Genomic DNA, 27,845 nt, shown 5'->3' on the forward strand with positions numbered 1-27,845 from the left:
ACAGAAATTTGGTTGAAGACTTGTCAAGGTCTTTTTTTCTGTCTTGCTGATTTGACAAGTCTTCAACTGTGGTGTTTCGAAAAGTTTTTCGCGATTGAAGGGTGACATTCAAGAGGAGAATAATAGAGCCCAAATTGACGAGTTGGTCTTGGAGACAACTTGTTATTAGAAAGTGAAGTAATTACGTTTGGTAGTTGGAAATATTTGAAAAACGTTACAATCTTTACAATACAATTTGCAAACAATTGAGAGATGAGTATGTGTTGTAACGTTTTTTTTGATTGAATTTATTGGAAATTAAGACAAGTATAATTTTGGCTCATTGACAAGTGAATTTCCAAATGATAAGGAAAACAGATTGACCAATAATACTCTTTCAAAATGGGACTATTTGCATGAACCCTTTTGTGGAGCGACGTTTTGTAAAGAATCTTGAATCTGGATACAAAACATGTCTTGACAATATAAGGCTTTCCCTACAATAGAGATCTCGGCTGATTATCATCAGAAATTCATCATGCAGAACTGCAAGTCTAAAGATTTTAACATGCTTAACTGTTTTTTATGGATAATAATAGAGGTAAGAACTGTTTCTGTCTGTGTGTTGAACTTTTGAAAATTTACTGAACAATTATTAATAACCACATCCATTGAACTATTTTCCAATCAGACAAGTTCATCCACCCTAATTTTATGGTTGAAAAGTAGGGCTTGTGGTGTAATACTAACACATCATTGGCGGAGTTAGCTCTTGCTAGTGAAGTTGGATGGTGAAAATCCTCCCAAGTACCTTTTTACTTTTCGAGGGGAAAATACATTAACCTTAATATATTTTTTCCTCAACACCCAAATGTTTTTTTTAAGAGGGAAAATGTACTAATTTTGCTTTTCCATAGTAAAGTGAAACTTTGAAAGAACCTGATATTTAGTGTCACTGAGCGATGAAATGCAATCTACAACTTACCTTCGATGTGTTTCTTCCTGATTTTTACCATTCCTCCAATATCTCAACACCAGATGAAATGAATGGCATGGATACGATAGTTTTCATAATGGATCAATTTCTTAGTGAATGTAAGCTGCAAGAACACCACTTCTATCCTATCTTCTCAATTTTAATAGATGTACTACACTTCCTAATAATTAGATTACTCCTTAATTTTCGAATAATGTTGGTCTTTAGGTAAAAAATTCCTTCTTTGTTTCATTTAAATCTTGCTTTGTTTCTTCCATTGGAAACAACTAAGCAAGAGTTAGACTCAACAAAAAAGAAATTAAATGTAACTATGCAAGAGTTAGACACAACTAGGAAAGATTTATATGAAACAAGGAAAGAATTAAGTATTACCACAAAAAAATTGGAAATCATAATTAAAGATTTTCATCAATCTTTTAACTGTTAGCTAAACTTGGGTTGATGTTGAAGAAAAACAGCACAGCTAATTGAAGTTACTTTAGATGGGGAACAATGTAAAAAAGAAAAAGAGGAACTTGAAGACATGTTAATGATCCTCTCTCGAAGATACGAGATGTTAAAGAGAGAGCTTGCCAACAATGCCTGTAAATGTGGCTGCAACTGTAAATGTTCTTCATGTAAATGCTCAAATCTCCAACAATAGCTGGCAACATTTTATTGTAAATAATTATACATTAAACATTCAACTCTAAAATTTGTTAAAACCACGAATTGAGATTTGACATGATAAGGATATTAATTGAGTAGATTTAGAATTTTCTCTTGTTGAAGAAAAGAACGAGATTTCCAGGTCCCACAGTTGGACCTGGAAGTTCTCTAACTTTTTCACTTGGATTTGATTCATTGTTGAGAGTGATGATTTCATAGAATTGTAATATACGAGACAAGATGGTGAATGCTTCCTGTTATGGAGAAAAATACTATGAGATTATTTTAAAGATTCTACTTACATATTGAGCGAATTTGTAACCCTTTAGAATAAATTGTAAATGAAATGATTCGAATTTTAAGAATTACTTACAATACCTAAAATGGAATATTGGTAAAATAATGATGATATATTAACAAAACTTACATTTTCTTTGACCCATTGAAAATGGAATCCATGTGAAATCGGTGTGAGTCTTTTGACGTTCCTCAAAATCAGATGAAAAGCGTTCAGGAATGAAATCTGATGGCTCTGTCCAATTATTTTCATTGGCATGTGATCCAAACAAATCAATTGCAACAATTGTTCCTTTTGGAATGTTGTACTTTCCAATGGTGGTAGATTTCTTTGCTACTCTAAAGTTTGCAAGAACAGGTGGATGCAAACGCAAACCTTCCATGATGCATTGATTGAGATAGTTCAATTTAGGGAAATCATCATAGGTTGGGTTTCTTCTTGATTCACCAACTCCAAGAATAGAATCAATTTCTTCACGAGCTTTTTGTTGAATATCAGGTCTCTTTCCCAACTCGTAACAAATCCATTGTAATGTAGTTGAAGTTGTCTAAAATTTCAAATAAAAAGTTCATTACAAAATTGTTAAACTCTAAAAAAACCCACCTCATGTCTATTTCAATAAATTAGGACAAATAGTTTTAAAATTCGAATACAAACCCAGCAAGCGAAAAGATGAATGCATCTGACTTGATCTCATTATCTGTCAATACCCCTTTTTGAACTAAATTGGCTTCAATTAAACAACTCAATAAATCTCTTCTGTTCATTCTTTCTCCTGAACTTCCAAATTGTTTTTCAATTTCATGTTTTCTTTCCTTGATAGCTTTTCCAAACTAGTTCTGAATTTACTTCCATTACTGGCAATTTCAGAATCAGAAGACTTTTCAAATATTCCAAAATCCAAATCAAATCCAACACGTCCCAAAATGCTCAATGTAATATCACTGAAATCACTCTTGATATCTCTTGTTAAATATCCCTTAACAGTTTTTCCTCCAATTTCCAACTCTTGTTCCTTTTTTCCCCATCGAGTAGAGAACAATTCATCAACACACTCTGACGAATATTCACACAAATACTCCAAATTTTGAGATGTAAAGGCAGGCGAGCAAATTTGGTGATGACTTTTCCATGAACTTGAATTGGCATCCAAAATGGTCAATAAATTATCACCAAATGTCTTGAATACTTCGTATGGTCTGAAATATTTGGGAAAATTATTTCCCTTGGTAATGATGACTTCCTTTAACATTTCCTTATTGGAAATATAGACAAGATTTCTATCCATGAGTGAAACTCTTGTAATTCCATTCTCTAAATCTCCCTTCTTTCTCATCAAATCTAAAATTGCATGATGATTATTGACAAACATGTATTCGGAAAAGAATGGAATTCTCCAAAAGAAACTCATGACTTGCCATCCACCTGGAATGTGTGAAACTTTTTGATAATTTAAATAAATTTTAATGGCAACATAGCACAGAATGGTCAGTAGTGTGATCACTGTGAGAGTCAATATCATTGTATTTTTTTCTGATGATGTCTTTGACGTTTGTGAAATGATGATCAATATTGGAGATCACGGCTATTTTGGAATGCTTTCTTGAATGGAATGTTTATTCCAAAATTCAATTCAGGTTCTATTCAGTCACTCAAAATAATTCTGAAGGAATAACAATTTACTATTAAATATCATCCAGATCAAGTTCTTCATCATCCAGTCCAAGTAAATCGTCATTGGAAGGAGTTACATGTTGTTGGAATGGTGGTCTTGAAGATTTGGAGAAAGAGGGAGGTTGAGATGTGAATGGAGGTGAATCTTCAGCATATTCCGAACAAACAGAGGTAAGGTCATCAATATCTCCCAATTTTGATTCAAAGTTTTCGAGCTCGTTTCTTATTTGATCTATAGTTGAAAATTCATGAAGTTCTTCATTTCCGAACGACATTAAACAATTCATTGAAGTTTCCAAAGTGGCAAGAGCATATCCTGCCTCTCCCTTAATTGCGTATTCAGGTAAAAGTTCACTCATCATTTGGAATTTGACAAACAAATCCATAATATTCGACTTGGCAACAACGTAAATGAAAATTGGAAGCAAATCATCAGCACCAACAATTATTGGTGGTGTAATTCCATGCTCATATCCATACTTTTGATAATAGTCATTGACGTCTTTTGAAACTTGATTCATAGCTAAACAAATAAAGTCAACCTTCTTGGTAAAGGATGTGGTTTGATCGAATTCTTTGAAAATTGCAATGGTTCTTTCGAAAGGATACCTCTCCTTCTCCAAAGTAAACTTATCAGGAAGCTTGAGTGCTTGGAGTGTTATTGTTGAGGTACATTTTGAAACCTTATCGTTCATTCTATTATTTTCTTCTCCATAAACAAGTAAATATAAGAATAACAACTTGGAATAGATTCCATTTCCCCACATGGTATCCGTAATGGTATCTGATAAAGAATTAAAAATGTTAAATCTTTTAAAAACATACCAATAACTATATCTTCATAATTTTGTGAAGGCATTTCCCAATACTTTCCAAAAAGTACCATACTCAATTTGTCAATAAATAATTGAATATCATTCACACATTTAGAAATTAATTGTTTTGGATTCAAATCTGGATTGTGAATCATTTTGGAAGGATTACACACCTCTCCAAAATATTCATAGAATTTAAGGCAAATTTGGCTTAAAGTGTGTGCCGGATTAGCCAATGTGAATGAAACGTGTTGTCTAATTTTTTGTTCGGTTATAGAATCGACTGGCATATCAGCCATATCATTTCCAGCAGAGACAGACAAGATTGGATTTAATATTGATGGCTTGGAAACTGTTTCCAGAAAAACTCTGTCCTGTTCTATCAGTATTGGATCCATATTTTGATAATTAAAGTAGGTATCAATGAATTTCGACCAATGATCCTGTTCCTTCCATCTAAATGTACGTTTCTTATTCTGAATTCGTTCCAAGAAGGACTCAACATTATTTCTCATTTCTGCTTGTCTAGCTCTTTCTATGCTTGTTTTTATCATTTGTTCTTTCATTTCTGTTAACCTTTGTTTTTCATATTCCTTTCTTTTCATTTGTAGCTATTTTGTTTAATATCCTAATCTGGTGTAAATTCAAACTTACAGTTTTACTAACGTCTTGCTTGGTTGTGTGATTTGTGGCAGTTTGATTTGCACCACTAGAAGATGGAGTATTTGGAGAAGTATGAGAAGTACCTGATGATGGTGATGTAACACTAGTAGTTGGTGGTGGAACTGTCGTTGATGCATTGCTTTGTGGAAATAGAGGTTTGCTAGCATGTGCCAATGAATGATTTGGTAATTTGGATCCAGAATTTGTAGGAGAAATGGTAGGAGGTTTCTTTGTTGGAATATTATTGGTTGATGATGTCGATGAAGGAGGAGAAGAGGATGTTTTGCTATTATTTGAATTAAAACTCGATGATGGAGAAGTATTAGCAGTTGTAGTTGTAGCAGTAGTAGTAGAAGTAGTAGTACTATTATTATTGATTGAATTATGTGTCGATTCCTTATTAAACATTGCAGAAAGTGAAGCAATTCTCTCCATAGACTGTTCCGAATATTTGATTAATTGTATCGATTGATCGGATAATACATGTTGTTGATTAGTAGAACAAGTCTTCATTTCTGCCTGAACAAAACTCGATATTTGCTCCATATACTTTAAATAATTGGCTAGTGCCATCCAGTGTTGCTGCTGTTCATCGTGGGTGATGGCCATCATTAGGGTCTTTTTAATATCATTCACGATGAGAATGGGTGGCGTGGCAGCAGCAGAACTATTGTTCGGCATTTTTTTTTTAATTGTTGTTACTTCTTATGAATCAATGTCGACTGAAAATTTCTATTTAGAAAAAAGGAAGATAAATTACAGTACATACAATTAACGGATGTTTCATTATCGATGTTGTTACAATAGCTGCTTTGAATCGATTATTATTAGTATTTTTTCTGGAAATATCTTAATTTTTTCCTTAAATTCCAAAGGAATGGGTAAGGAACTACAGAATATGAAACAAACTAATTAGAAATGAGTTTAGTTTTAAGGATGTTAATAAGAGTCATGTGTTTAGAGGTGAAATGAAATTATTCGAAACAGTCATTAGAGTAAGTAAGGAGGATTATAATGAATGTCGCGTAACCGAATTTTATAAGGTCAACCCCTGAATAGTTTCCAATAAATATTTTGCTCAATGATTCGGCTAAGCCAAACATTCGAATAAAATTGTTTTCACAATTGCATACGAAACCCATTATTGTATCCAAAGCCTCTGAAATATCTTTTGTTCCGTGCCAAAGAACATGAAAAGTGTCAATCTTTTTTACCCTCCATCCATCAACGTCAACTGTAAAACAACAATAAAAAAATGATTAGCACTTCAAGACCAAGTCTCTCTGGTTGGACAGAAATTTTCGATGAAAAACACCAGAGGTTTTATTATTTTAACCCATCAACTAATGAAACATCGTGGACACAGTAAGTAGTTTGGTTTCGTACACTTTCGTCAACTTTCGGATATAAAGTCCAAAAGAACAAGAAACTCCAGCAGAACAACAACAACAAAATCATTCTTCTTCAACTTCTACAAATACAACAATAACAACAAATGAACTAGCACTTTCAACACTTTCTTCTAGATTATCCGAAACTGATAAAAAAAAGAAAATGGCAAAAAAGAAAAATCAAAGACGTTTTGCAAGTATAGCCGATCAATACTATCTCGTTTTCAAGAGAGTTAAAAAGTTAGAAGATGAGAAACCTTTAGGATATGATTCGTTAACAATCAAGGATAAATTTATCCTATTTCAATTATCACATTTGACATCTGTTAAATCAGGTACAGTAAGATTAGCAGAAATGGAAAAGGAAATCAAAGAATCTGAAATGTTATTTTCATGTCTTAGAGGAGACACTCAAAAATTCACAGAATTAGTTTCCAAATATCCAAAGAAATTATCTGAAACTCTACCAACGTCCAAATTGAATATTTTACATTTAGGAGTAGCAAGTGGAAATATTCACATTGTAAAATATATAATTTCTCTGTTACAGAATATGAAATCAATTTCAATTGATCAAAATACTTTTAATGGATTAACTTCATTGCATATTGCTTGTTTATTTGGTTTATTTCAAATTGCTAGCTTGTTAATTGAGTTTGGTGGTGCAGATACTAATGTTACTTGTAATTGTATTCCAGTTGCTCCTCCTTATTTACAAAAACCACTTACTTATTGGAATAATATTAAGGATTGTTCTGTAAATTCCTTTACACCATTCCTTTATGCTGTGTTTGGTGGTAGTTTGGAAACTGTTATCATGTTTGCCAATTTAGCAAAAGTTGGTGTTAGTATTGAACAGAATAGAACCGGTTTCATTACAGATGCACTTTCATTGGCCTGTATTTTACAACATGTTAAAATTGTTGAGCTATTTTTGAGAGAGGATTATATTTTCAATTATGATCCTAATTGTATTGATGAATATGGTATGACTCCTATTATGTTTGTTGCCATGTCATCTGGAAATGCCAGTAAGTATTTAAATTCTCTATATTAGTTTAATGATTCATTTCATTGTTAATTCACATTCAAATTGTTAAACAATTGAATCATTCAGTTGTCGTTTCAAAACTTGTTAAAAAGTCTGCAAGTATCGTTGGTGTGAATAGATTGAATGGCTACTCTTGTTTACACTTTGCCATCAATAATGGAAATTATGGATTCATCAAGAGATTGTGTCAAGAGAAGGAAGGAAGTGAAGAATTGGCCCTCGTCTTGAGAACTCACAATGCCAAACAACCACTCAATCCACTTCAATATCTGAATAGTCCTGAAGCTCAAAATCAATTTACTCCCGAGCTGAGAAAAAAGACAGAAAATATTCTTAAAGCACATGGTGCTTCTGAAAAGAAAGGTTTCAGTGATATTGTAAAGGAAGGATATTTGACAAAACAAGGACACGTTGTCAAGAATTGGAAAAAGAGATGGTTTATTCTACGTGTTGGAGAATTGCAATATTTCAAGAGTATTCAAAAGCTTAAAGAGCCAACTGGTGCTATCAATTTGGAGAATGGAAGTTTAGCTAAAACTTATACGAAAAATTGTTTTGTCTTGTATGATTCAAAGAATGATAAGAAATTTTTCATTCAGGCTGCAACAGATGAGGAAATGAAAGAATGGTGGGATGCTATCGCATTCTGCATATCTCATGCTGGTGGTCAATAAATAGTTTATTAATATTTGAAATCACACTGCTTACCATAATTAGGAAAAGCAGAAGATGTTAGTTATTAAAAGGATCTCAGAATTTATGAAATAGGGCACATGAACAAGGTATGTCGCTTCTTTCAAGGAACTTCATGTTCGGTTCACTGAATCTCCCCTTAATTCCATCATGTAATCAACAGTTAATCCTCCTTAATTGATTTGGCTAATCGTGAGGATCTTTGGAATGTGGAGTTTCAATATCATGAGCTACGTGGTCTTTGTCTATTACATCCACACCTGCGAACTCGTTACAACCAAAAGAGTACTCCCTTTCAAGTTCCTTCTCTTCTTTATCCTCATCGTTGGTATTTTGTGGTTTAACAGGAGATAAAGGTTTGGCACTTTTCACATTAGCTGAAACTGCTTGCTTTCTAGGAGAATGAAAGCTGTCTCCTCTTGGTGTCTTGCTTGGATGGGAGCCAGCACAGTTAATAACAATCTCTGAATTAACATCCCCTTCATAAATTTCGGATCCAACAGTTCTTGGTGATTGTTGTGAACCCATTGTGTGGCTTCCATGTATTATTGAGGAAGCTCGCTTAAACTCGGCATGATGATCGTTGTGAAGTGTGTTTGTACTGTGAGATTTTGTTTCGATTGGGTGTATTCTCTTTCCGTCTGAAATTTTCTCAATCTTGTAAGAAAATGTGCTTTCTGTAATGGCTGCGCTTGATGTTTCCATTTGAGTAGTTTCAGTTTCCTCAGCTCTTTTGGCATTATTTGCAGCATTCTTTTCTTCCAACTTTTCCACTTGTAATCTTCTCTTTTCCATAATATATTCGTAAGTTGTCTGATTCCTGTAAACTGTTGGTTGGATTTGGTCAACTCTATTATTGTTAAAAAAAGCTACTTACTCAATTTGATATGAAGAATAAAAAGCTGAGTTATTGAGAGAGCTACCATCAACGTAACAAGACCACCTAATGCTACATAACACAAGTGAGCTATAGGATGGCTGAAAGTATAAACACTCAGAACTATTCAATAATAAATAACATTTAGAAATATGTGAACGTTTCCACTTACGTCTTTCACTGAAATCATCATACCATATACTGGAATCAATAATGAAAATTACTTTGGCAAACACTGTGTAGAGTAATAACAGAAAAGTATCGCAAAGGAACACAAAGAACACTTTGTAGTTTCTTCTTCCAATGCACATGTTCAACCATCTGCAATGATGATCAAACCCAGACACACATTTCATACATAATTTACAATGTTTGCTCGATTCATATCTAAAAAAGATCAATTAAGAATTCAATCCAAAACCTACACTATCAATTTACAATGTTGACAAAATACTATTTTCTTCCCTTCATAAATTGGGTCAACACCCTTATCTTTCATAATTAAATGTTCATCAGCTGCATCAAAAAAAGTCAATATTAAATGTGTGATTGTACTCGTCGATCCCATTAAGAAATAAATTATTGTTGCTGGAACAAGAAATTCCACCCTCGCCACAGTGGAAATCATTAAATAGAAATCAAAATGTAAAAGTATCATGCCTATCCAGGCCAATACTTGAAAAACATCAACAGGCCACTGAAGGCCATGTTTCCTCCGAACATTTCTCTTCCGAATGCCTCCCTAATAATACTGTTGATCCAAACATTAATAATCAAGTTACCTACCTTGCAGTCACACCCGAGACACATTTTCTTTGAAAATTATAATTATAATACTCGTAACAATGTTGTATTAATTCATAAAGCGATTTATCTCCTTAAAAATCTTAGCGTTTTTAAATAATACAAAAACCACTCCTCTTTTCCAACAAGTATAATGGTCTATTGCTTATTGTTCTTCTCTTTCTTTGTATACACTCCCAAAAAGATAACACTCGTTATTATTTAAGGTTTGTTGTTGACAACTTTTTTTGCGAATGAATGGTGAAAATAAGGCTTTGAAGTTTTGGACATCCGCATTAGCAATAAACAACATTTGTTCCACTAACTACACAAAGCGCGGCAAATCAGCTTCAGGTGTTAGGACGCACAATTCATTGAGGGCAAATTTTGCTCAATTTTAAATGAAATAATACATCAGCAAATGTCATATGAAATGTATTATCATGTAATTATAAAGATGAAGTTATTAATAATATAAAGATGAGCATCAGAGAGAATAATGCAAAATTCAATAGTAAGAAAGTGTGTTGAGGCAGTTGTAGAAAATTGGCGCCAAAATTTGAAAGGTAAAAAAACAGTAAGCAAAAAAAATGAGTGTTCAAGCAGCTTCAAGCCAGGGCTAGTAGTACCTTCCTGAGGAAATCTCAAATGGCAAATAATAGTAGTAATGTTTCAGAGAGTGTGGGGATGATTGATACAGATCTTGTTGAATTATATACACATTGTGTTTTATGTATTGATAGATATCGATCGGATAGTGGAGGTTATCCACCTGACACTTTTGTTGAGCATTACTTTGATGATATGGATTTAGAGAAAAATAAGAAAGATATGGAATTTATTTCGGAACTTATAGTTGGATTGGAACGATATGAAAACTTTATCAATACGACTTTGGATCTATTTGCAAAAAGAAGTTCTGCTGAGGAATTTTTAATTTTAAACAGAGAAAAGACGGACTATTCTGTGGTTTTGTATATGCTCTATTTTATCTTCCCTGAAAAAGCAACATTTGCATTCCTTAAATTATTTTTCTCTAATGCACTTGTACCTGTAAAGAGACAGCGATTTATTCAATTCATTTTCAATTCGGACATAATTGCTGAAAAGTGTGTCGATGAATGGAGTAAGCATTATGAAATAGCTTGGATAGAAGCTGAAATTATCTCATCGGTAAAGGAAAATCAAGGCACTGTTTTGGATTATGCAGCCACTCTTGTTGATAAATCAAAACCTCAGAGAAAAGCCGATACAGTGATGGAGCCATTCAACTTGACAGAACAAAAACCCAAGACCCTCCCAGTAGAGGAAGTTATTGATTTTAAATTTAAGACAAAGGAAGTACCGGCTACAACCTACCAACCAGAGCATCCAGGTATTGCTAAAGCTCTGGATATGTACAGGGAAGGTAAAAGAGTGCCATTCCTTGACGAAAAGGTATTGGAAAAGAATAGAAATGAGATGAATAAGTTGCGAGAAGAAATGGAGAAGAGTAAGCTCAATAATTCTACTCTCTTCCAAAAGAAGAAGAAAGATGCAGAAGAGTTTGCCAAAAAATACGAGGAAACAATTCCTTCCCCCAAGTTTGTAGTGAAAGACATCGAACAAGTTAGAAAGATACTAGATGCTCCAGCTAATGTCAAACTGAACGCGGCAGCAATCTTGAGAGAAGAAGCCATTGTCAGAAAGAAGCAAGGAAAAGAAGCTGAGTTGTTAAAGAAATACGAGACTGAATTGAGAGATGACTCTGAGTTTGTAAATTGGAAGGAATCAATGAAACTTATGGATGAAAAAAAACAACTGGAAGATATTGAAAGAAAGAAGAGAGAAGCTATGGAAAGTGATCTCAATGCAAGATTAATGAAGGAACAATTTGCAGAGAAGAACACTATTATCGCCTCAGAACAGAAAAAGAAAAGGGAAGCAGATGTTAATGCACTGAAAGAAAAACTTGTCACTTACCAAAAGATGCAAGAAGAAAAAAACAAAGAGTTTGCAAAGGCCAGAGAGGAAAAATTGAAGGAGGTAAAGAAGGAAATTAAGATTGAAAAGAAGAGAACTGCCTATGAAGTGAAAAAACAAAGAGAAGTCAATGAAAAGATAATTAAGAAACAACAAGAGGAGGAACAGAAGAAGAGAGAAGAGTTGATGAAACAAATCAAAGCTTTAGTGAGTGGCTCAAAACGTCAAACAAAAACATTCGATAGAACAGAAACTTCAGAAGTTGGTCTTCTAGCTGAAATGTCTATACAACAATTAAAGGAGGAACTTGATGGTCTTAAGAAAAAACAAGAACAAGAGCGAGAAGAAAAGAAATCTCAAATTATTTCACAAAAAAAGGAAAAGGAAAATGACATGCAGGCAAAACTTTCCTTACTTCGAAAACATAGAGAACAAACGAAGAAGGAACGAACAACCAATAGAATGAAAAAGATTGAAACTATGGAGACTCAAAACAAGCAGGCAGAAGAAATGAGACGAGAGGGAATGATAGCCCTCAGTGAAAAGATTGAGCAAAAGCGAGACCTGAAAATGAAAGAACTCAAGCAACAAGCAGAACTGAAGAATCAACGATTGAAAGAAAAACAAAGACTTCACCAAGAAAAAGAAAATGTTGAGAAGAAGCACTGGGAGAATCAAGAAATAGGTGCAGAACGAGAATGCCTTATAAGATTTGAAAATCAAAAACGAAGTGCTCCTGTTAGAAATCGATCCAAGAAAATAGGTCTTTATAAAACAAGTGACAATATAACTGAAGCCATACATCACGAGGAGGAAACACCAATTAACGAGGAAGTTGAAGATCATCCTGAAGACACAACTCACAATACATCTGCAGCAGAAATAAACTAACAATGCCAAAAATCATTATGAATTTGAAGCTATTTTTCAGTATCAGGTGTCTTCTTCTGGAGATTGAAAGAAATTGTGGATTTTGTTGAACTTTTAACAGAAAGAGGAGTTGATCTAATGGATTGATTTGGAGTCGACAACATTAATTCGTCCTCTTCTAATTCATCCAATTCGATTGTTTCCTCTTGATTCTTTTTCGATTTTTTCGACAAGTACTCTTCATACTTGTTCGGAATGAGTGGATCATATTCATCAGCATCTCTAGTAGAATTATTCATTGAATTATTTAATTTCCTCTTATTGTGTAGTGTTTGGCTTGCATCTTCAGTCGGATCGTCAATTATTGTTCCAATTTTCTTTACATTATCACTTGATGATTTGAAGGGATTACTCCTTGGTGTTTGCTTTAATTTTACAGATGATGGAACCAAAGAGAATGAACTCAATCCTTTAGGTTTAGCTGGTGCGATATTCTCCTCTGGTGTTGCAACAATTAATTGTTTGTTCTCCTCCTTTGGTTTTTCTTCCGAACATGAAACTACCAATGAGTTGCTCACTTTATCTATTGTTGTTTTTGATGGAGTGGCAATCGGAGTGTCTACTGCAGTTTCCTGTTGTTGATTTGATGTTTGTGTTTGTTTTGAAGGAAGTGGGAGTGAACCAAACAGTGACATTTTTTGCAATTATTTAAATATTAATTCATGGTTGACAAATTCTAAAGTATTTATAATAAATTAAAGTTTTCTAATTGAGATACCTCCCACAAAATCGCAATACTTATATGCTGGACTCCAAATTCCACTATCATATTCAGTAGGCAGAACTGTATCACAAACCATTCCCTTTGAAATAACACGAATGGAATCAACTGTTTTTCCAATATTTGGTAATCTCCAAAAGAGTGATTGAGTTTCACATGGAACAAATGAATCAATGAGAGGAATTTGTTCATTGTGAAGAATAGTTGCCTTTCCTTGAGAGTTTGGTGCTGAAAGAAGGGCAATTTCCAAATGTAAATTTTGAATGGTTGTTGTGAGAGGGAGATTGGTATCTCTCTTTGTAGAGGATGGTGGTGCAACACATGGATATTTGACCTTAATGTTAAAATCATTTTCCTTGACAGGTGTCATTGAAACATCTAATGGGAATGCAGCAACTGCAAAGAATGGTTTAAAACATGTCTTGTCATCATTTGGCTCTGCATGTTTCCACATGTTACAAAAATCACTGACAGAATATCTGACTGTAGTTGGGTTTCCATCTCTATCCCAAGGATCCAACATGATAATATGAGATACTTGATTATTTGATGTTTCGTATCCAACAGCAACTCTATAGTGTCCTGAAGATGTTGGACTATCTTTGAATTTCATTAAACACATTACAGGAATATCATTCTTCAAAAATTGATTGACCAAACTATCAACCCAACATTTAGTTGTGGTATCTTGTCTGGCTTGTTCACATGGCAACAAGGTATTTCTATCAGGATAATACAATGTAACCAAACCAGAATGCTCGAAAATATTTGCTGGAATTGATGCAAATGAATTATTTGCCAAACCAAACCAACCATTCTTTGGAGAAACTTCTGGAAATTGGATATAATGTTGACTTTGAGGAGTAGAACTAATTGGTGAAAATCTAGCTCCTCTCACAACATCCAAACTCAATGTTCCTGAATGATTTGAAGTTCTAGCAACATCAATAATAGCTCTCTGATCAATAAACTTTTCTCTATAATAATACGAGAGCACCATATTCAAAGAGGCATCACCACATGAATAATCTGTGATTTGATGCAAATATGGCACGTTCATAATTTTGTCTTTGAGTGGCGATATCATCTTCAATTCTGCTCCTCTCACCACCTCCTGGATTCCGAAGAAGCACACAACAATCATCATGACAATAAATGCATTAATAGGTGCACACCCATCAGAGTGATGACTCACTTTTGGAGACATTTTTTTGTAAGACTTGTCTCAGTCTTGAGCAGTAACATCTTATGTAATCTTCTTCTTTTATTCTCCTCAATAAGCACTTTTAGTCCTTTCTTATTGAATTTTCAATAATAATTATCATCATGAATTTTTACAATGAATTTTACATTTTCAATATAAATATATTATGAATATTAATAACCAGTCCAAGTAGCTATGCTCATACAACCGTTCAATTATCCCAAAATGATTCTACAGTTCTCATATCGATTGTAGAAAAAACAAGAGTTTCTTATTCGTTCGGATTTTTTCTATATCTCTCCGGTTGATCATGACTCTTTGAGTACAGAGAGAGAGTTGGTTTTCTATTTACCATTCCCATTCTCAATAATACGCCATTAATTGTTGCGATTGATCAGAATCAGATATTATTATCAAAGCCTTTAATGTGTTTGTGAATGTTGCTGTTTTTTGTCGCTATTTTGCCTCTCTCTTGTAAACACCATTTCTGTTGTTTAAAAACAAATTTAAAAAAAAAGAAATTGCCATCTGTGGTTGTTTGCGTAGCGAATCACTCTTCTTTGAACATTGAAATTTTGTTCTACTACTCCTTTGTATATTAGTGATACACAACTTTAAATTGGTTGTATTTGTAAAAAACTTAGTGTAAAATATTGTATATTTAAACTTATAGAAATGAAGTCAACCATTAGATCGGGTGTTATTGGAAAGTTTAAGAATCAAAGCAAATTGTTGATGAGTGGAGTTTCATCATCACCACTTGTTATTGGTAACAAGAGATTGATCAACTCAACCATGAATAATTTAATGATGGAAAAGAGGTCTTTTTCACAATGTGCCATTAAATTTAACAAGCCAGATTCCGAGATTCCTGATTCATTCGAAGAATCTTACAAAATGTCCATCGATTTCAAAACTGGTGGTGCTGAAAAGTTCTGGGCTGCTCAGGTAAGTTGTAATCTTTACTGTTTCTAATTATTACCATGTTTAGGCTGATGAGTTGAGTTGGATTACTCCATACACAAGAGTACTCAACAATGACAATCCTCCATTCACAAAGTGGTTTGAAGGAGGCACTATTAATGCATGTTATAACTGTTTGGATGTTCATGTTAATAATGGAAGAGGAGATCGGGTTGCTGTAATTTATGACAGTCCTGTATCAGCCAAATACAATAATGGACAACCTGTTGTAAGAAAGATCACCTATTCTGAGCTTTTGAAAAATGTTCAACTGCTTGCTAATGTTATGAAAACTAAATTTGGTGTTAAGGTAAGTTTGACCAGCTCAGTAATATTAAAAATATTCAGAAAGGTGACAGAGTAGTAATCTATATGCCAATGATTCCCCAAGCCCTAGAGGCAATGCTTGCCTGTCAAAGATTGGGTGCTATTCACTCTGTTGTTTTTGGTGGTTTTGCTAGTCATGAACTGGCAATTCGTATTCAAGATGCCACACCAAAACTGATTATTTCCTCATCATTTGGTCTTGAAGGAATGAATAAGACAATTAATTATAAGGAAATTATTGACGATGCCTTTGTAAAGTCTGGAGAAGCTGCTAATGGATTAAAGTCTCTTATTTATCATAGAGAGAACTTACCAAAAGTCAATCTCCAAGAAGGAAGAGATTATGATTGGGAAACCTTAGTGAATGCTAAGGATAACAAACCAATGAAGGAAGTTGAAGCTGTTTCTTCAACTGATCCAATGGTAAGTAATTTTCAACTATCTCAATTTCTTAAAGAAAAAAGTATCTTCTCTACACAAGTGGAAGTACAGGTAAGCCAAAGGGAGTCGTTCGTCCACTTGCTGCTCACTTGACAACTCTGAAATGGAGTATGAAATCAGTTTTTGGAATTGAGGAAAACGATGTCATGTGTGCGATTAGTGACATAGGATGGGTAGTAGGCCATAGCTATATTGTCTATGCTCCTTTATTGAAAGGTTGTACCACTGTCATGTTTGAAGGCAAACCAATTGGTACACCAGATTCTTCTGCCATTTGGAAACTCGTATCTCAACACAAGGCCAACGTCGTCTTTTTTGCCCCAACAGCTGCTCGTGCCATTAAGAAGGAAGATTTGAATGGAGATCACATTCGTAATAATGATCTGAGTAGTTTGAGAGCATTGTTTGTAGCTGGTGAAAGATGTGACACAAGTACCTTGTTTTGGTTACAAGAACACTTAAAGAGACCAGTCATTGATAACTATTGGCAAACAGAAACTGGTAGTCCAATTTGCTCTGTTTCACTTGGTTATCAAAAGGATTATTCAAAGATTAAGGTAGCTCCAGGCTCTTGTAACAAACCAGTACATGGATGGAATATTAAGATTCTTCCAATTGAACAAGCAGACCAAGAATTGGATACTAATCAACTCTCTGAACTTGCTGAACATAATGAGGGTTATATTGTTGCCAAGTGGTAAGTTAATTGTCAACTTTCTGAATTTCTTAATCAAAATAGTCCACTTCCTCCAGGATTCATGTCAACAGTTTGGGGTAATAATGATAGATTTGTTGATGGATACTTCAAGACATTTGCTAAATATTATAAGGCAGGTGATGCTGGACATATGGATAAAGATGGAAATGTCTATGTCATGACAAGAACTGATGATATTATCAATGTTGCTGCACACAGACTTTCTACTGCAGAAATGGAAGAATTATTACTTAGACTTCCAGAAGTTGCTGAAGCAGCTGTAATTGGTATTAAGGATGAATTGAAAGGGCAAATTCCTATTGGTTTTGTCGTTCTCAATGAAAAATTCAAACATGTTCCAAGAGTTGAAATTGAAAAAAGATGTGTTGAAACCATTCGTAAGAATATTGGTGCAGTTGCTGTTTTCAAAATCGTCATGATTTGTGAAAAGTTGCCAAAGACTCGTTCTGGTAAGATTTTAAGAGGAATAATGAGACACATTGCCGACGGAGAGAAGTATGTATTCCCATCAACCATTGAAGATGCTACTGTTCTTACTGATATTGAAAGAGTTTTGGCTGAACATAATCTTCCAGCTCCATCTAATTAAATAAATTCTAATAATCAAAATATTTGAATATTCGATTGACCATTCAACGATTAACTTGATCAAAAAATAATATTAAATTAATTGGCGTTTTGGATAATTCAATTAATTAAAAAAATGTCGGAAGGAAATACTCCACAAACATTGTCATCCAATAATAACATCGTTGAACAGGAAGTGAATGATTTTATTCAGAGAGGAAATAAATTAGTGTATGAAGGCAATATTACGGAGGCTGTTGAAGTTTTCAGTAAAGCCATTGAAATTGCACCAGATAATCCATTTGTTTATGATATGAGAGCTTCGGGTATGTGGATTTATTTATCATGGCAATAATTAATCATCATTAATTAGCCTACATTTTGATGGATGAATATGAGAAGGCTGTATTTGATGCTGAGAAATCTATTGAAATTAAACCTTCATGGTCTCAAGGATATTTCAGAAAGGGTTTAGCTTTATCACTTGTTGGAGATATGGAAGCAGCAATTAATACTTTAAATGCTGGTTTGGAAGTCAATCCAAAGCATGCATCCATGATCAAATTGAGACAAGATTTATTGGATTATGTCAGTCAAAATAATGAGGAAAATGTAAATATTCTTGGAGGTGATGATTTGGAACCATTTACTGATGATGAAAAACTTCCAGTTACAATTTTGAGTGGATTTCTTGGAAGTGGAAAAACCACTCTTCTCAATCACATTTTACAAAATAAGGAAGGTCTCAAAGTTGCTGTTGTTGTAAATGATATGAGTGAAGTCAATATTGATGCTGAATTGGTGAATCAATCTAGTGCATTGTCTCGTGTTGATGAAAAGATGGTTGAAATGACCGTAAGTATTTCATTAACTACTACTGTGTTAATTCTTGAACCTCCTTCAGAACGGATGTATTTGTTGTACATTGAGAGAGGATTTACTTCAAGAGGTTGGTAAATTGGCCAAGCAAAAGAAGTTTGATTATCTCCTCATTGAATCAACAGGCATTGCTGAGCCATTGCCAATCGCCCAAACATTCTTCTTCCAAGACCAGAGAGGTAAAATGCTTTCACATTACACAAGATTGGATACTTTGGTGACTGTTATTGATTGTTTTAATTTTATGAAAGATTACACAAGTGATTCTACATTGGCCACAAGAAACATGGGAATTAACGATAATGATAATAGAAATGTTGTGGATCTCCTTTTGGACCAAATCGACTTTGCCAATGTCATTATTTTGAACAAGACTGATTTGATTAGTGAAAAGAAATTAGGAAAACTCGAAGCAATTATTAAGAAATTGAATAATGATGCTGTAATTATCAAGTCTGAATATTCAAAGGTTGACCTCAGGTCCATACTTAATACCAAACTCTTTGATTATGAAAAGGCTCTCAAAACACCAGGATGGATTAAAGAGCTTCAAAAAGAACACACCCCAGAAACTGAAGAGTATGGAATCAGTTCGTTTGTATATAGAAGAAGAAAACCATTTGTACCACAAAAGTTATATGATTGCATCCATGATGGAAAACTCAAAGGTATAATTAGGTCAAAAGGATTTTTCTGGCTTGCCAGTGATAATAGCACACTTTATGAGTGGGCAACTGCTGGGCAAACATTTTCCTTTGCTCCAAAATCAGTTTGGTTTGCATCCCTACCTGAGGAAAAGAAGCAACAAATTCCAAATGAGAAGGTTGAAGAAATTCTTCGGGAAACCAAATATGAAGGAAAATTCGGAGATAGAAGACAGGAAGTTGTGTTTATAGGAAGTAATATGAATAAGGAAGAATTAATAGACACTTTGGATCAATGTTTACTCACAGATGAAGAGATGACTTTGGAAATGACTGAATGGGAAAGTAACTATGCCAATCCATTCAAAGAGTTCATGCATCAACACAAACACCAAGACTAACAAGTTCAATAAATGAGCTTATTCACACCTATATAAACAACAGGAGAGAAGACATAAATATTTGGCCCAAAATCTCTTTGGGGTTCTAATTGATTATCCGTTCTAACTCACCTAAGCCTTATTATGAAATTTTGTCTTATTGGAGCTTAAACAAAATATGCAAAGCTACATAAAAGTTCAACCTACAATTTGGCGGCAAAAGCAAACTTCCACAAGAATATCAGGTAACGGGAGAAATATTCTCTTGTTGAATGCAATAGAAATTTTTCTTGCATCGAATATTCTCTCCAACTTTTAAATAAAAATATCTCCAATTCATCTCGTACGAGATTCTACCTCCTCACCATCATCTTGCGCTAATTGTTCTGGCCACAGATTAAATTCTTCATCATCATCTTGAAATTAAGTGGATATTCTTCCAATCTGATAAATCAAATAACCTTTTACTAACTAACGTTTATTGATCATCATCAATTTAGTATATATGGAATTTTTCTTTACCGATGTCTAACCAATTCAAGAAGAATAACAATAATACCAACAACAATTCTGATACAAACCAACCAATCAGATTGAGCAATATTTTAGATCTGCGAGGTGTTAACGATACATTGCCAGACAATTACATCCAACCTTCTAACCGAAGTGGAAATCAACAAAATAATAACAACAATACACCAATGGTAAGCCTGGATAGCATATTGGGTATACGAAATTCATCAACCCTATCTGATAATCCAAATCTCTATCAAGGTCATATTAACTTCCATCACAGTGTACATCATGATGGCCATCATGTAATAGACCATGTTGATCCCGATCTCCACCAACAAGAACAACAAAGATTAAGAATGTTTAACTCTGCTGGAGGTGGTGGAGCCAGTAATGGATTGCCTTCAATACCAAACCTTCCACAAAATATGAGTTCAATTCTTAACACCAATGAATCGTCCAACAATAATAATAATAATAATTCGAACATTAGAAATACCAGTGCAGATCATCCAAATAACTATAATTCATATCAACAATCCTCCAATTCTATGCAAAGTTATACTAATAATAATAATAACACTAGCAGTAATAGCTACTTTAACAATAATTCAAATAACTATATGCAACAACAGTCCTATACTAATAATAACAATAATAATAATAACAACAGTAATAATAACAACTACTTTGATAACACAAGCCAATATTCCAATAACCAAAACAGTAATAACTATAACAACTTTAACAGCAATGGTTTTAATGCATTTACAAATAATAATAATAATGGCAATGGTAACTTTTACGAAAACAATAATAATAATAACAATAACAATAATAACAGAAATAATAACAATGGTGGAGGTCAAGATGACTATTCTCAAGATGTTATTGTTTTGGTTGTTGAACAACAAAAGAGAATTTATCAATTAGAAGAAGAATTGCAACGAGCTCAGGATTATATTAACAAACTTCAAGAGTATGTCACTTATCTTGAATCTGAAAAAGAAAAGAATTCCAAGAAACAAAGTAGATACTGGACTCAAGAAGAACACAAGTTATTCTTAGAAGGTATTGAAAAGTATGGCAAGAAGGATGTTAAAGCTATTGCTAATTTTGTTGGAACCAGAAATGCTACCCAAGTAAGGACACACGCTCAAAAATACTATGCCAAGATTGATAGGGAACAAAAGAAACACAGAGAAAAGAAATTGCAAGAAGCAAAGAAAAGAGTTAGTGATAAGCAAGAAAAGAAAAAGTCGAAACGAAAGAAGAAGAAATATGATGACGATGAAGATAGTTTATCTAATGCAGATTCCTCAAATCAAGACTTTATGGGCAGTAATTCTTCGAGTTTGAGCGACGTAGAACCAAAAGATGATGTAGAACCAATTCTTGACTCGACACCACACCAACAATTGACTGAAACCACCCTTACATAATTGACCTTAAATGTTTCCCAAGAATATTTGGAAACATTGGCACTGAGCTGTTCTCTTTTGTTTTGTGTGTGAAAATATGTTGCTTTCTTAAACAACAGAAAATAAACAAATCTTGAAAATGTTATTTGCTAATAATTATTGGTATTGACTTTTTAATTGGTCACCACTTGAAGATTGTTATCATCATCATAAAATATTTGCAACAACAGGATGGAAAATTTCAGTGATAAGAGAACAGCCAAGATTCTCTTGTTGTTGGAATTTTATTGTGCTTTAAAAAAAAATTTCTCTCAATAGCAGTGAAAGATGTCGTCTTCACCTTCATCATCGTCATCAAATGAAGAGTTTTCATCTTTTAGAAAAGTGCTGATTTCCATAGCTAGTTATAATGTTGAAATTGGTTATAGTATTTGTGGAGGTGTAAGTGGTACTGTGAGTAGAACAGTGGCTGCTCCATTTGAGAGACTTAAAATTCTCTTCCAAGTACAAGATCTTTCCGTACAAAAGCCAACAGGAAAAGATGTTAAATATAATGGTATAATAAGAAGTTTAATTAAAATCGGAAAGGAAGAAGGTATTTCGGGATATTTCAAAGGAAATGGTAGTAATGTTGTTCGTATCGTTCCATACACCGCTGTGCAATTTGTTTCATATGAAAAGTATAAAGAATGGATGATGAATATGAATCCAGATGGCCGATTAACAACCTGGCAAAGATTAAATTGTGGTGGTTTGGCTGGTATGACTTCAGTTATCGTCTCCTATCCTTTGGATGTTGTTAGATGTAGATTGAGTGCACAATATGAACCTAAAATTTATCATGGTATTAATCATGCTCTTAAACTTATTTATCAAACAGAGGGAATTAAAGGATTATATAGAGGAATTGTTCCAACATTGCTAGGTATTGCACCTTATGTTGCTCTCAATTTTACAACTTATGAACATTTGAAAGTTAAGAGTCTTGAATATTTAGGATCGGATAATTTAGGAGTTGTTACAAAATTGGTTTTGGGTGCTGTTAGTGGTACTTTTGCTCAAACTGTCAGTAAGTAATTAATTCAAGTATTATTATTACAATATTATTAATTACAATTTTATTAATTTAATACTTATTAATAATATTAGCCTATCCATTTGATGTCGTTAGAAGAAGAATGCAAATGGTTGGTATGAGTGGAGCTGAAGAGCTGCCAAAGACAATGCCTAGTGCATTCCGTCAAGTTTATCAAAAATATGGTTTCACTGGATTCTACAAGGGTCTCCTTTCAAATTATATGAAAGTTATACCTGTAGTTTCAATTAACTTTGTTGTTTATGAATATATGAAGATTTTCCTTGGTTTGGCTAAGAGTGGAAGTGGTGAAGTTTAAATGGGAATGATAATAATAGGTGTTTAGTTTGGAGATACGAGTAGTTCTGTAAAAAAAAATTGTATTGAAATTATTGTTTCTTCTTCTTTTTCTTTGTAGATTCTTCACTTTTCTCTTTCTTTCTCTTCTTTTTGACAGCGGTAGCTGCTGGTTCTTCAACAACAGGTACTGGCTCAGTTTCACCATATTCTGGTAGAACTGGTCTGCCATAGAGAGACATGTATTTGTCAAAGAGTGGTTTGAGACCTTCAAATGCTTCATGTACTTTTCTGGTTGGCATTAAGGATGCAATTCCAACACCAAGCGTTTCAGCCACAGCATAGTGGTACTCGTAGTCATCATAATCTGAAATTAAAAAGCTTCTATTATATGCTTTTCCTCTCTTGAGTTCTCCAACAATAAATGAATCAAATTTGGAGATACTCTCGTCAATTGGGGCCATAATTTCTTCATCCACTGTAAAGACAGCCGGCGTGGAAGCTAATCTCATTTCTTCTTGATCTTTTCTTAATTTTTCATTTAGCTGAGCTTCTCTTCTTAGCTTTTCCTTTTCTTCTTTTTGCTTTTGTTTGATTTTTTGCTGCTCCTCTTCTTCTCTCTTCTTTTTAATTTGTTCAATTTTTTTTAATTGTTCTCTTAGTTCATTTTCTTTCTTTTCCACTTCAGATGATCGTGAAAAAAGAGCTTCCAAATTTTGTTTTCTCCTCACTTCATAATCGTAATCATAATCTACACTTAATATTGGATGTGTCATTAACTTCTCTTTTGGAATACCCTTTGCTCTTTGTTTTAATATTGCTCGTGAGATGTCATAATATCTCTTCTTTAAATCTTCCACTGAACGTTTAATTGCAGATTCCTTGCTTTTCAATTCACTTGAACAAAACCTGTCATGTACAACAATAAAACGTAAATCAAATGTTTTACAAAGTGAAAATAATAAATCAGTTTCTTCTCTTGTCCAATCACTTTTTTCATCCATAGGTTCTATTATATTTTTATAATCATCATCCGAATATTGAAAAACTCTAGCCTTTTTGTTTAAAACTTCAAAAGGATAATTCAACTCCACAGGTTCATCGTCATCATCATCATCAACTCTAACCCAATGATAAAACACAGCCCCATCATCCCTAGCATTATTTATAAAAGGTTTCCATCTCCATTTATCTGTTGTTTGTACAATCTTTCTCTTTTGTGTTGATCGGAGTGGTGTTTCCGATATCCTAGTGGCTGTTGTTGGGCTTTTAAATGGTGTTCCTTCTTTTAAAGTTTTGGCTGTACTCTTTGGTGGAGTTTGAAGAATTTGATCAAGTGCTGATTTTTTGGAGTGTTGAACACCCAACAAATCGGCATAATCACTCATTTTTTTTTAAATATTTAATAATTTATAATAATAATATTTTTAAATAGTTAAATATTAGTTTGTATATTAATTGAAGCAATAGAAATTGTAATCTTTAGTTCATTGATAATCTGTGAGAATTTCAATAATAATAATATTAATATTTAAAATTGTTTTTTAATAAAGGTTACAAAAAAAGGAAGGAGAACGGAGTTGGGGGAAAAAACAGCTGATTGATCATTCTGATCATCAACACACGTGATCACAATAAGTATCATCAGGGATTAATTTACCCAAGAGTATTTTGACCACTGTATGTTACATAAAGGAAACCATCTTCATCCCTATATCTCTCATAAACATTACTCATTACATCAGTTTGTAATAATAAAACATCACGGCCCACAAAGAAGAAGAGAGATGTCGTTTCATTCAATGATAATCTATTTCTAACAACCATTACGAATTGACTCACAGTTAAATCAGCAGGTACCAGATACTTATTCTTATCAATGGATGGCAAATCCTTTTCAACTGATGATTTTTCGCAAATCACAGGAATACGATCACTGTATTTCTCTCTAACCTTCTTTGATTCTTCCATTCTTTCTGAGAGAGTTTTTTGTTCTTTAAAGATTTTACCAGTCTTGGTGATTGGTTTAACAGAGGGTATTAAATTTGGATCCATTGTTGTTGTAGAGTTATTGTTGTTGTTGGCTATTTTTTTGTGTAAATTTGCTCTCTAATTGGAACTATTAATAATTTCGTTAATGTTCTAATTGGAAGTCGTAATGGAACATGATTGGAAATAGACAGGTTCTTAAGGACGATACATACCATTAACGAATCTTTGGCCGATGTTAGAAGATGTCCTTAATAAAGAGTGAATCAGTGGTTGTTTTATTTACATCATCATTGGGGATTTGATTTCTTCTGGAGATTCTTGATTGAGAATTTCCTCAATATCAGCAGTTCCAGATTGGTTAAGTTGATTGGCAAGATTATGGTCTAGTTGGATGGTTGTAGAGATTTTCTCATCGAGGAAGAGAATGGTTTGATTCTCTTGAAGGAAGAGATTGAGAATGATTGGAAGATAGAGTGATATCATTTTGATATGTTTAGATTCATGATTTTCACTTTCTTGATAGCTGAGGGATTTTGTGAGAATATCAAATTTGAAAATATACTAACCTTAAATTACAAATAAATGTATTTACAGTATGAACATCGGTGATTTGATTATAAGGTACAAATAATTCAGTCTTATTCTTGTTAGAAGGGTCAATAATAGAGAATCCTGTTTCGTCCAAAATCATATACTTTTTGTACCATCTATCATCCTTAATTAAAACTTCCAATGATGAGTGGTCCATATAATTAGGTGTTGAGTCTTTCTTTTCTGTGGTAGTGAACATATTTACAAGTGGACCTACACTATAAGAATAGAGTCCAGAGAGATAATAATTGAATGAGGAGCTAGTAGCATTAGAGGCATTATTAGTTGTTGGAATAATAGATTGTGAGGATGTTTGAGATTGTTGTTGAGCTTCAACCTCTGCAATTGATTTCTTTGAGGTAAAATTTGAAGGTGTCAAACTCTTAATATATGAGAATGGATCCAATTTTTTACCTCTTGCTGAGTAAATGAGTCGCCCATCAGATTCTGTCTCATCTTCACTGTCCTCTCCATATTGAATTTCCTTCAAGAATCCATTCTCATCAACTTTTAATTCAATAGCACGTTCCTTTCTCTTTTTTGAAACGGATCTTGGTTTTGATCCATACATTCTCAATTGATCCAAAACATGATTAATAACCGAACAAGCATTTGTGATACTCTTCAATCCAATAAAATAGTATGAAGTCAAATTAGTTTGAATCAATAAAACTGATTTAAATAAATAAGTAGTCTTTGATGCAAGTTGTATATCTTGAAATGGAATAATAATACAATTAGCATGACTTTTCAATTCCTTTTGTTCATTGGGAAGTTGTGTATATACATCTTCCTCTTCAATATAACCTCCACCACTATTGCCCATCATCATGGATGAATTAATTCCTGGAACACCACTACCAACAGAAGAAGAATTATCAGCACCTCCCTTACCTCCATATTCAAATAATACAAATCTCGGAGTGATATACAAAGTACCACCTGATGGAGCCACTGTATAATTCCAATACTGACAAGGAAACTTTTTAATTAATAAAAAGGCATGTCTATCATCGGCAATATTCACCACATTATTCATCGTTGCGTGTGTGGATGAGTTTGGAGAACCAACTCGGAACGATGATAAGTGTTGCATTTTTTTACTAGTTTTTGAAATTTGAATTAATTGGAGCTATTTTTACAAATTGATGAACGTGATGATTTATCATGTTGTTTTGAGATATTTGACCAATTTAGAGACATTTTCAAAACTATTTGGTAATATTTGACCAATCAGATATTTGATTGGATAGCTGTGTGCATTGTAATATTGTTGTAAATTGTATTGTGTAATGGTTGACTAAAATCTTTTACATTAGTTGACAATCCCTTGTCTTTGAGAATAATTCTCTTTGGTGATTGTAATAAACAAGTGTTTTGGCAAAAATCTCTGCCAAGTATTTTGTGCTTCCCTCTCCAGTCATTGCTGAGCTTTCAACATAGGTACAACAACCTGTTGAACGAGCCATCAATTCTCCTTCACTGAAACTGATTGGTGTTGTAAAGTGTTGAAACTTTAACTCTTTTAGAACTTTTGAACTATTCCTCAAATCAGCCTGGCATCCTATTAAAATGATTGGACTGTCTGGGTTGTAATGTCTAATTTCTGGAATCCATTTGTGTTGAATATTCTCAAAACTTATACTGGAAACAGTACTGAAGCAAGCACAAAATAAATCAGTTTCAGGATAACTAAGCGGTTTTATCCTCTCATAACTATTCCAGTATAATTAAATAGAGAGCATAACCTTTCAGTACTTACTCTTCTTGACCTTCGGTATCCCACAAATAAAAATTACAAATCTCCTTATTATTATAATGGTATGAAACACACGAGGTATTATATGAATGATAGTAGAATTGAGGTGCATAACCGAAACCCAAATAGTGGATTAACCAGGTTTTTCCAATACGTCCATCTCCAGTAAATATCAGACTGAAATTAAATTCAAAGGAGATTGATGATGGTCAACTTACAATCTTTTTATGATTCGACTGTTGTCCTTCTGTGCAAACTTCCTTTCTCAAATCCACACCTTTCAAAAGTTCCAAATCATTCTCCTCAATCGTTGATTTAATTTCCTCAAAATGCTGATAAAGTTCCTCCTTAATGGAATGTTTCTTGGCCACTACTTTACTTCGTTCTTTTAAAGTTTCCTCAATTTCATGTTGAACTTTTTCCTTTAATTCCAAGAATGACTTTCTCTTATCCATTTCCAAAAATACGTACAGATCATACAATTTATTCATTCTTTCGAATATTATTTATGAAACTCAAAATTCCTCAATTAAAGAGAAATGGAGGTGTTTCAAGAAGAAGGAATGGAACTGGTGCATAAAAAGAACCCTAA

At 33.4% G+C, this 27,845-nt stretch overlaps 13 protein-coding genes across 13 annotated transcripts; 5 read left to right on the forward strand and 8 right to left on the reverse strand.

Annotated features, from left to right (window-relative positions):
* Positions 1-1,725: 1,725 nt before the first annotated feature.
* On the reverse strand, positions 1,726-3,444 carry NAEGRDRAFT_69960 (uncharacterized protein; the record flags this gene model as incomplete). The annotated part of the gene is made up of 7 exons (XM_002674931.1): positions 1,726-1,878; positions 1,927-1,947; positions 1,998-2,002; positions 2,052-2,469; positions 2,526-2,532; positions 2,580-2,745; positions 2,772-3,444. The coding sequence occupies 7 exons, from the start codon at positions 3,442-3,444 to the stop codon at positions 1,726-1,728; spliced, it is 1,443 nt and encodes a 480-aa protein (XP_002674977.1).
* A 163-nt stretch (positions 3,445-3,607) lies between these two features.
* NAEGRDRAFT_69961 (uncharacterized protein) lies at positions 3,608-5,755 on the reverse strand (the record flags this gene model as incomplete). The annotated part of the gene is made up of 3 exons (XM_002674932.1): positions 3,608-4,380; positions 4,422-5,022; positions 5,066-5,755. The coding sequence occupies 3 exons, from the start codon at positions 5,753-5,755 to the stop codon at positions 3,608-3,610; spliced, it is 2,064 nt and encodes a 687-aa protein (XP_002674978.1).
* A 574-nt stretch (positions 5,756-6,329) lies between these two features.
* NAEGRDRAFT_80493 (protein kinase) lies at positions 6,330-8,206 on the forward strand (the record flags this gene model as incomplete). The annotated part of the gene is made up of 3 exons (XM_002674840.1): positions 6,330-6,439; positions 6,487-7,496; positions 7,583-8,206. The coding sequence occupies 3 exons, from the start codon at positions 6,330-6,332 to the stop codon at positions 8,188-8,190; spliced, it is 1,728 nt and encodes a 575-aa protein (XP_002674886.1). The 3' UTR covers positions 8,191-8,206.
* Positions 8,207-8,395: 189 nt separating this feature from the next.
* On the reverse strand, positions 8,396-9,004 carry NAEGRDRAFT_50665 (uncharacterized protein; the record flags this gene model as incomplete). The annotated part of the gene is made up of 1 exon (XM_002674933.1): positions 8,396-9,004. One exon carries the CDS (start codon positions 9,002-9,004, stop codon positions 8,396-8,398), a length of 609 nt encoding a protein of 202 aa, XP_002674979.1.
* A 1,552-nt stretch (positions 9,005-10,556) lies between these two features.
* Positions 10,557-12,722, forward strand: NAEGRDRAFT_50666 (uncharacterized protein; the record flags this gene model as incomplete). The annotated part of the gene is made up of 1 exon (XM_002674841.1): positions 10,557-12,722. One exon carries the CDS (start codon positions 10,557-10,559, stop codon positions 12,720-12,722), a length of 2,166 nt encoding a protein of 721 aa, XP_002674887.1.
* Positions 12,723-13,456: 734 nt separating this feature from the next.
* On the reverse strand, positions 13,457-14,689 carry NAEGRDRAFT_69965 (uncharacterized protein; the record flags this gene model as incomplete). Its single annotated transcript, XM_002674934.1, has 1 exon — positions 13,457-14,689. The coding sequence occupies one exon, from the start codon at positions 14,687-14,689 to the stop codon at positions 13,457-13,459; it is 1,233 nt and encodes a 410-aa protein (XP_002674980.1).
* Positions 14,690-15,202: 513 nt separating this feature from the next.
* On the forward strand, positions 15,203-17,819 carry NAEGRDRAFT_80494 (uncharacterized protein). Its single transcript, XM_002674842.1, has 5 exons — positions 15,203-15,634; positions 15,678-15,959; positions 15,998-16,399; positions 16,441-17,114; positions 17,157-17,819. The coding sequence occupies exons 1-5, from the start codon at positions 15,362-15,364 to the stop codon at positions 17,722-17,724; spliced, it is 2,199 nt and encodes a 732-aa protein (XP_002674888.1). The 5' UTR covers positions 15,203-15,361; the 3' UTR covers positions 17,725-17,819.
* A 2,126-nt stretch (positions 17,820-19,945) lies between these two features.
* Positions 19,946-21,680, forward strand: NAEGRDRAFT_80496 (myb domain-containing protein). The gene has a single exon (XM_002674843.1). The coding sequence runs from the start codon at positions 20,130-20,132 to the stop codon at positions 21,558-21,560; it is 1,431 nt and encodes a 476-aa protein (XP_002674889.1). The 5' UTR covers positions 19,946-20,129; the 3' UTR covers positions 21,561-21,680.
* A 186-nt stretch (positions 21,681-21,866) lies between these two features.
* On the forward strand, positions 21,867-22,933 carry NAEGRDRAFT_69969 (uncharacterized protein; the record flags this gene model as incomplete). Its single annotated transcript, XM_002674844.1, has 2 exons — positions 21,867-22,608; positions 22,689-22,933. The coding sequence occupies 2 exons, from the start codon at positions 21,867-21,869 to the stop codon at positions 22,931-22,933; spliced, it is 987 nt and encodes a 328-aa protein (XP_002674890.1).
* Positions 22,934-23,003: 70 nt separating this feature from the next.
* NAEGRDRAFT_69970 (uncharacterized protein) lies at positions 23,004-24,299 on the reverse strand (the record flags this gene model as incomplete). The annotated part of the gene is made up of 1 exon (XM_002674935.1): positions 23,004-24,299. The coding sequence occupies one exon, from the start codon at positions 24,297-24,299 to the stop codon at positions 23,004-23,006; it is 1,296 nt and encodes a 431-aa protein (XP_002674981.1).
* A 145-nt stretch (positions 24,300-24,444) lies between these two features.
* Positions 24,445-24,991, reverse strand: NAEGRDRAFT_80497 (autophagy related protein ATG8). Its single transcript, XM_002674936.1, has one exon. It carries the CDS (start codon positions 24,964-24,966, stop codon positions 24,568-24,570), a length of 399 nt encoding a protein of 132 aa, XP_002674982.1. The 5' UTR covers positions 24,967-24,991; the 3' UTR covers positions 24,445-24,567.
* Positions 24,992-25,182: 191 nt separating this feature from the next.
* NAEGRDRAFT_69972 (uncharacterized protein) lies at positions 25,183-26,590 on the reverse strand (the record flags this gene model as incomplete). The annotated part of the gene is made up of 2 exons (XM_002674937.1): positions 25,183-25,426; positions 25,470-26,590. The coding sequence occupies 2 exons, from the start codon at positions 26,588-26,590 to the stop codon at positions 25,183-25,185; spliced, it is 1,365 nt and encodes a 454-aa protein (XP_002674983.1).
* A 214-nt stretch (positions 26,591-26,804) lies between these two features.
* On the reverse strand, positions 26,805-27,744 carry NAEGRDRAFT_69973 (small GTPase; the record flags this gene model as incomplete). The annotated part of the gene is made up of 3 exons (XM_002674938.1): positions 26,805-27,210; positions 27,257-27,297; positions 27,472-27,744. 3 exons carry the CDS (start codon positions 27,742-27,744, stop codon positions 26,805-26,807), a joined length of 720 nt encoding a protein of 239 aa, XP_002674984.1.
* Positions 27,745-27,845: the final 101 nt, after the last annotated feature.

This window comes from Naegleria gruberi, assembly GCF_000004985.1.
Source record: "Naegleria gruberi genomic scaffold NAEGRscaffold_37, whole genome shotgun sequence".
NCBI lineage: Eukaryota > Heterolobosea > Eutetramitea > Acrasida > Naegleriidae > Naegleria > Naegleria gruberi.